General features: G+C 26.8%; 2 protein-coding genes across 4 annotated transcripts; both read right to left on the reverse strand.

The window, feature by feature from the left end:
* Positions 1-1,152: 1,152 nt before the first annotated feature.
* On the reverse strand, positions 1,153-6,523 carry LOC122573674 (serine/threonine-protein kinase STK11-like). 2 transcript variants are annotated; one of them, XM_043740363.1, is made up of 6 exons: positions 4,921-6,523; positions 4,239-4,359; positions 3,603-3,788; positions 3,322-3,458; positions 2,834-3,177; positions 1,153-1,819 (listed from the first exon to the last, which is right to left on the reverse strand). In XM_043740363.1, the coding sequence occupies exons 1-6, from the start codon at positions 5,262-5,264 to the stop codon at positions 1,659-1,661; spliced, it is 1,293 nt and encodes a 430-aa protein (XP_043596298.1). In that variant the 5' UTR covers positions 5,265-6,523; the 3' UTR covers positions 1,153-1,658. The 2 variants fall into 2 exon arrangements, with proteins under 2 accessions (XP_043596298.1, XP_043596299.1); XM_043740364.1 differs by lacking the exon at positions 1,153-1,819 and adding an exon at positions 2,140-2,265.
* Positions 6,524-6,658: 135 nt separating this feature from the next.
* On the reverse strand, positions 6,659-8,571 carry LOC122573675 (zinc transporter ZIP9). Of its 2 annotated transcripts, none has more exons than XM_043740366.1 (5): positions 8,283-8,571; positions 8,010-8,136; positions 7,520-7,746; positions 7,286-7,420; positions 6,659-7,192 (listed from the first exon to the last, which is right to left on the reverse strand). In XM_043740366.1, the coding sequence occupies exons 1-5, from the start codon at positions 8,376-8,378 to the stop codon at positions 6,941-6,943; spliced, it is 837 nt and encodes a 278-aa protein (XP_043596301.1). In that variant the 5' UTR covers positions 8,379-8,571; the 3' UTR covers positions 6,659-6,940. The 2 variants fall into 2 exon arrangements, with proteins under 2 accessions (XP_043596301.1, XP_043596302.1); XM_043740367.1 differs by having other exon boundaries at positions 8,010-8,189; positions 8,283-8,570.
* Positions 8,572-8,838: the final 267 nt, after the last annotated feature.

An 8,838-nucleotide genomic window follows, 5' to 3' on the forward strand; every position in this document is an offset into this window, starting at 1 on the left:
ATTTTACAGTAAACAGTTTTTAACCAGAAAAGCAAGATTTGATTATCACATAAACTTGATATGAACTCCTACTTCTTAATTATTATTTCGTTCATTCTTTATGTAACTAAAAATAATTATAATTCTTTGTTGTTTATAATATGTACAATCATAAAAAGTATAACTATTTTCCATGTGCTTTCAGTGCTTGGCAGTATTTAGGCACCTTAATTCCATCAAGGAAAGAGAGAAAGAGAATAATTTATGATTTTATTTTTGTATAAATTGCGCAGGCGAAACAAGCATATTTAAAATAACATCGATATCGATATCATTGATCTTCGCTTATTCTAAAAAGAATATTTCTTATTCCTGCAATAAAATTTTTGTTAATATTTCTTTCTTGAAATAAATAATTCTGTTGTGGAAGCGTATTAGATACATAACATATCTAAACGTCGAAATGGTCGTATATCTTTTAACTGTTACATTTACAATTCGTACTTGAAATATACGTATGTAATGTGTTCCTGTACAAAGATTTTATACACGTCAAATTTATCACACCCCATTGGCAATACTTGGTGTAATATTAAAGCATGAATATGGAATATTTAGTACAAAATTTAAAAGTAGACATATAAATCAACAATGTTGTTTTTATCCTTAATGATACTCAAGTACGCTTTAATAATATCTATTATAAGTATGTGTGAAACAATCCTCAATATTCTTGTATTATAGAAGAATCGATGTTTTATATTAAGTCATGTTACAAGAATTGCGTTAAGTGTTTATAAGTCATCTCACGATGATAATACTATAATATATATGCAGTCTACAAACACAGATCATATATTCTAAATAACAATTATATATAAAATATTTTTAACATGTACATATATTGGAGGAAAGTTTCAATGTCGATTTAAAACAATATTTGTGACATATGTTTGATATTAGTCAGCACCAAACATTCTCTTTGTATGCTCGAATAACCTTATCCCCCATTATAACATCGGTCATAAAGTTTTTATATTACAAATAGTTTGTTGATGCATTATATAAATAAACTTGTTTAATAAACAAAAGTTTCTGCTTTCCACTGAAAAGATAAAAACGAGTACAAACTCTTACAATGTCAAAGTTAGTAAAAAAACTCACACATATTCCTTTCAGAGTAACACGCTTTTTTTAATTTATAAAATGTGAGAGTAATAGAACAATAGCAAAATGATGATTGTGAAAAGGATACTAAAAATAATTTTATAATTTTTTCTGTGTCGCCCTTTAAATCTTTTTATCGCCTAAGTTAATAAAAAAAAGAAAGAAATTGTACAAAAAAGACGTTTAACAACAGATATCCTTAATAATTGTAACTTCATTATGGCACATGAAAGAAAATCACTTTATTTGGATGTTGAGTCATTAACTTCATAATTAATAGATCATAATGAATTATCTACTATGACTATTTAATATTAATATCACAAATGTTTACATTTTCAATGTTTTTGAATTAGTTCAAATTTCATACTCAATTCGAGCTGTAGCTGGGTCGTTATTCTAGCACGGTTCAGCATTTATTAAATTTTCAGTCATCTCCATTGCAGAGAAACTTTGTATCTGACACAGTCAGGAAAATATATAATAAAAGATAAGCATGGCAATGAGTCAAATCACGATGGCTTACAAGACGGAAATTTCTTAACGTTAATACACGAAATTGGTTTGCGCCATCGTCGTTTACTTTGATGTGAATTTGGTTTGCTGTTGTGACTATTCCAAGTAGTTTTTTGGTCTTCACTAATTTTGTCCATTTCTTGAAGCCGTTTTTCTTCTGGACAAAAAAAGACAAACTTATTTAGTAGTTGCTTATAAATTTATATTATGAGGGTTAATTTTATTTTTTTTTTAAATGTATATAATATAATAACTATAGTTAATCGTGCAATATATAAAACAAATCATCATTGCAATAGTTATAATATTACTGCACACAGTTTAAAATATGCATGACACATTGCAAAAGCTAATACATAGAACTATTTGAAAATATTGTTGAGTTAAAGATTTCAATTCCATAATTAATTTATATATAACTTTAGATGTTACAAAAGGCATAGGGGCAAAACAGGGTATACACTATATAGAGAGTACCCGTTTTTGTCAGCTCGCAACATCATAGGTAGATATAAGCGTGTCATTGTTACAGAATGGTGCATGTCTTTGATAAGAATACTAGTAGTCGATTTGAAAAAGATTGTTCAGTATTCCGTTTAGAATCTGAAAAGCAAAAGCTGTATTTTATTCAAGTGTTTATGTACTTCTATTATAATTATAATTTGTATAAATATATATTCTCTTTAATGATATTTTTTTTTTCTAATAATGCATATAAAAAAGATAGACAAGTTTTTGACCAACTTTTAATAACAATTTCCTTTGTCTTCAATGTAAAATAATCTATACAAATTATGCAAGACATATCTTAATTTATAAATAAATATATACAAATACAACGCTAATTCTGTTAAAATACAGTTATAGAACGTTTGTATTGGATAAAATTATTAATTTGATTATAAAATAATATAATTAACAAATCGTTGCATAAATGCTACTTATGAACTGTAATGTATTATACCATAAATGTGCTAACATCTAATTTGTATATTTCTTATTGGTGTCTTTATACATGCAGGTTTTATCTTACCTTTCTGTTAGTAGTGAGAATACAAATTAATATCAAATATTATCGCAACAAAAATTTAAGCTTTAATACATAAATACAATAACACATAGCACAATGCAAAAAATCTAACTAAAAAGAAAAAAGAATAGAAATACATACCATTTAGCTGATGTTCGGTATAATACGTAGGATTGTCGTCACCTCCGTAATGATACTCCATCAGGTACGGTAGTACAGTCATGCTGTGCCATTTATGTCCTTTAAGAGGAGGTATAGGCACTTCTTCTTGCGTTTTAGGATGCCTGCATATAGTCCATGGGTGTTTTTTAACTTGTTGCAAAGTAAATCTTTTATCTGCGTCTTTCTGCAGCATTCCTTGTATAAGAGATTTTAGTGGCTCTTCTACTTCTTCAGGTATAGTATATTCGCCTTTTCCTATATTTTCATATAATTTATAAATATTATCGCCTTGAAAAGGATATTGACCTGTAGTTATATTGTACCTATAAAATATTTATAATCTTATTAAAAAGTGTTTGCTGAATCCCCTTATATTATATTTCATGAAAAATAGAATTTGATTTGTAAATATAACTTATTTTTACACAACAGATAAATAAATATAACTTATAGAAAAGTATACCTACAATGTAACTCCACTGCTCCATATATCTACTTTAAAACCAGAAAATGTTTCACAGCCATTTGCAATTTCAGGAGGCTGAAATGCTGGTGATCCTTGTCCCATTTTACATGTATCATCTTCAGAAAACATATCTAATGCCTAATAAAAACATAAAAAATAGTACAATCTCATCTTTTAGTTTATGATCTATTCTATTAATACAAACTTTAACTTTATTAATTTGGAACACTTGAATTTAAGTACTACATTAGTATAATAAAAAAAAATAAGTTAAATATATACCTCTGCAACTCCAAAATCACTAATCTTCAATGTGCCATCTAATGCTAATAATAAATTCCCTGGTTTTATATCTTTATGTACTATCCCTTTGCTGTAGAGGTATTCTAAACCATCCAGTAACTGACAGAAATAGTCATGTGCTTGCCAAATTGGAAGCTTCTTAAGAGGTGTGCTTCCCAACATATCCTGCAAAAAATCTAATAAATAGAAATCTAATTGTTGTTAATTCCATGCAGGTTTTTATTATACATAAAATTTACATAAAATAACAGATTTTAAAGTGTAAAAAACTATTGTACTAAATTACAAAAATTATATCACATGAGTTAATTCGATGAAAATATTAATTTTGTTATATATACTGTCTATTGACACTTATTACATTAAAAAATGAATTTTAAAACTATATCTTTTACTCTTATACTGGATATATAAGTTAAATCAGTTTTAATTATTGTTATAATATATAATAAAAAATTTTCAAATGTTTACAAAAGCATTACAAATATTTAGAAATGTTGAATTAATTATCACACAGATTGCACTAAAACTTTAAACACGATCAATCATCAATTTATAGAGGCATATGTGTATAGCACATTCTAAAATAAACCATGTAAGGCTTTTGAACTTTACCTGTAATCCACATACACAAAATTCCATAACTAGGTACATCTTCTCCTTTTCATCATTATATAAAACATCTACAAGGTTAATTACATTCTTATGTTTTAATATCCTTAATAGTCTTATCTCCCTGTTAATGAATGTGAATAAATAGTATTTAGAATTCTAGAAAGTAATCATATATATGTCTTAAAAGATATATATTACTTTTATGTATCAGTGTAGCCTTCTTTTCTAAGGTATTGTATAAATTATAAATTGTCAGTAAATATTTATGATTTCTAACATTGTGCTTTTTAAATAAAGTATATTAAGAATAATAATACACACATAAATTTTAATTTTATTGTATATACTAAAATAATTTTTATAAGTTTTATAATGTTATGTAATGTTATATTAAACTTTTAACGACTCTAATAATGTAAATGTCTACATTACATGTATTATTTTATTTTGTATATTCATTCTTGTTGGATTAATATGAATATCATAAGAGTAAATTCCTCTTTCTTTGTGTTTTGTACAAATAATAAGAAATAAGATTTAATATAACAGAAATCATGTGGTATCATATCTACAAAATTCAACAGATTGACTGCATAGTATTAGCAATTAAAAATTGTTTCAATCGAATTTATTTGATGAATAAATAAGATATAAAGGAAATATTAAAATTTGTTAATCGTACCGTTGAACGTTAAGCTCTCCATTTGGGATTCTACGAAGTTTCTTCCTTTTCAAGATTTTCACGGCTCTTCGACAAAGTGTCTCTGAGTCCAACACTTCTTTCACCTTTCCGTAACTACCTTCACCAAGAACATCACCCATAACATATTTACCGATAAATTTACATTTTTTCTTTTTTTCTTCGTATATAATCTGATCTGAATCCACCCTATGGAAGAACATGTTGATCTCATCCAAATCATAGTTCGGATCATCATTGATCCACGTGACTGGCTCGATATCTCGAAATATTTCATTGTTAATTTCTTCTTCATCTGGGTCACATATTGTGATCCTATTGTCCATTTTTCACAATGCTAATTGGACTAAAGTTACTGAAAACCACGCAACTTTAACCTAAAACACGACCGGCACCACCATTGTTGTGAATTACAGCTGTGTGTTCCACCACGGCTTGTGATAATAAAGGACACGATCGTCATCCCAGTTTCGGAACAGCATGTACTTACATACTAACTATACTAGCGCTTAAATTCGAAATATTACTCTCGCATCTGAAAATATACAGTGATTACAAGAAATATTAACACATGTTCTTATTTTCCAATGCAGCGTTTTTTAATCGAGTTCTACATCTTATTTTTATAGTATTAAATTTTTGTAACCATATGAAAATATGTACTATTAAATGGTACGAAATTTTATATACTTGGATTAAATTAATTAGTGTGTAGGTACTATAATGAGATACTAAATACTGGGGTATATCAATACTTTTTGTAACCTCTGTACAAGTATGTATATTGAATTGTATTATATTTTGTGTTTATACAAATTTTCTTTCTGCTTGTCTACACAGGTATTCTATTCTTTCACTTTAACATATTGACTACCATGCGAATTTTATATGTATATTTTGTCTTGGGAGCCGTAATAGATTTAAATACATATGTATTTAATTTTATATATATAATTTTTGCAAAATATTTTTAGTATATTTACGCACTTTTGTCTGACATCTCATTCATATTGACAGTCATGACAGTCATTCATATTGTTAAATATTTCTTAATCCATGAAATTTATCTTACTTTAATCATACCAAAAATTTAGCAATGTGAGTTATTGATGACACACTATAGCTGTCAACGTATCAAAGCGAAAGTACTGAAAGATACAAAAAAATTTTAATTTAATGTTAGCAACTTAGACTAGTAAAAAGAAATGTATTGCATAAAGATATATATATCTGTATGTCAGATGTTATATTTATTTAAATATTCTTGTAGTATTCTTATAAATAAATGGATTGATATAATAACAATTTTTTTAAATTATTTCAATTTATCCTTATAAAATAACATATATTTTGATAAGAATCAGATAATTTACGGCCTCCAAAATCTCATGTGTATAAAGAACTTCCTACTATGATTTCTTAAAATATTTTATATAAAAATTAAAAATATAGGTTTTAATAGATGAAATAAATTAATTGTAGTATGTCATATTATTAATCAGGTACTGCTATATTACAATATGAAATATATTTCTTAAAACATATCTTTTATAGTATAAACAATAGAATAAAACTTTAAAAGTATAATACAAAAAGTTTTATAGTATAATCAATATGGAGTAATAAAAAAGTCCTTTAATTTATTTTTTATATTCAAAGTTCCATTTACTAATAAATAACATTTATGAAGTTTCATTGGAAAATGAAAACTTGATAGAAATGTTTTTTGCGTTATTTTATATAACTCTGCATCATACTCTTTTATCTTTAAATTTATACAAATATATAATAATATGATATGCCCTTTCTACAATTATGTACAGTACATAAAAGTATATCTCTTGATTATTATTGAAACAGGTGTCTGAATTGATGAACAGTTGTCACTTCATGATTTTATATAAAAATCATGGAATATATTAAAATATTATACCTTTTAATGAGAGGGACATTTTATATTACACATAGTGAAAAAGAGATGTATTTTTTGTATCATATTTTGTCAATGATGATGACCAGTCGTAATTAATGCAGGTAAAAGGGAGCCCAATACTAAAACTAATATTTCTTTAACTTTTAGTCCAGAAGAAGACACTGCAACATTTTCGGCAGTTGGTAGATGTGTATAGTTGCCACTATTTCTTGTCATTAGTTCTGGTAAAACATGTACTGTTGCAACATATAGGAATGTACCTGCACTAAATAACATTGCTACTCCAGTTGCATTAACATTACTAAGTGTTTCTTTCCCTTCCTAAAAATATATATAAGTATATCAATTTTACATTAATGTTCTGAAAATATATATTAAGGATTAATTTCATTATTTAATTTTAAAGCAATTTACCTTCCCAATACCAAAATATGTTACAAGAGCAAGACAAGGTGCAGCTAAAGAAAATACTAAAAGATGTCTACCAATTTTTTTTCTATCTACTCCCTCATGTAGTAAAAATGATACCAGACCAAATGCAGCAGGTGCCTGTAAAAAATACCTGAGTTATTTATTTAACACTTACTACATATATTTTTAACATTCTTATTCTTAGATATGGTAAATTATTTAATTTATTTTGTTTACCTTATGTAACATTATTGCTAAAAAAACAATTAATTCTACATCAGCCTGTGATGTAGTTGCAGCAGCTCCTAATGCTACTCCATCAGCTGCTGCATGAACTACAAGACCTAAGGTGGCAGTGACACTCCTTTCTCTTACTCCACTTCTTCTAGCTGAACATTGATCAATCAGTAGCATAAATACAAAACCAAGTATTAAACTAATACCTATTAAGGAGTGAGGATCACCTAAAAAATGGAGGTCAAAAATATTAAGTTTTACTGAAATAATATCAAATTAAATCTAAAGGGATTTCAAGTATTTTAATTGGCTGTACATATAGTTTTTCATATAAAACTAAAATACAAAATATGAAAAATATTTCTGTTCATTACAAATATAAATATTAATATCTTATATTATAAGAAAGATGCAAAATGTGTATGTCTATCATATATAATAAACTATGTCTATCATATATAACTTTATAAATGTATAGTGAAATACTAACTATGAACTCCTTGATCACTATTGCTTCCATCAGTAAACAATGCTCTTATACCTTCAGGTATAATCACAGCTAGCGCAGTGCCTACAAGAAGTCCAGCACCAAGTATCGAAACCAGTTGTAATTTATCCTAGAAAGATTAAAGGTTCATGATGTTCATGATCATGGGGTTCTTTGTAGAATCTGTAATCAGTAGTTTAAGTATATGACAATCACAGAAAATGATAGATAAAAAAATTGTTCTTTTCATCTATCGTCAAATGAAAAGGACATTACCTCAGATAAATTCATGACTAATGGCAAGGATCCAGCTATACAGGAACCGACTAACATTACCAGTGAAAGCATCCATAATATTGCACTTTCTTCCATTTTCTAAGATGTATTTTTTGAATAAATGAAAGATATTTATTTCATCAAATTAATACTTTCCCATTGCCATTTAATATTGAGTTATCAGCTCTATTGTACCTGCTAAAACAATTCAATTTTTTTTCTATAACATTCTAACTAAAATACCATTTCTGACAGCGTTTAACAATCTGTTTTCGTCTACGTAGCAGTTTCGCGGTGAATACTGTGATTATAGCAACGACATAGAAGTGGAGAAGTTAGATGAAAATAGAATATGTCATAATGAAAAGTTTTCATCGAAGATTCATTTCGCTGAAAATATTAATATTTAATACATTTCTGTTATATTTGAGAAACTACTTAAAAGTAAAATGAGTGCTTAATGAAAAATCTATTAGTTTATTTAAGAAACAAGCAACAGTTTTTTATGTTTCATATATGTAAAGGTGTTTTACATGTATGTATACAAACTAAGGAT

This window comes from Bombus pyrosoma, linkage group LG12 (assembly GCF_014825855.1).
Source record: "Bombus pyrosoma isolate SC7728 linkage group LG12, ASM1482585v1, whole genome shotgun sequence".
NCBI lineage: Eukaryota > Metazoa > Arthropoda > Insecta > Hymenoptera > Apidae > Bombus > Bombus pyrosoma.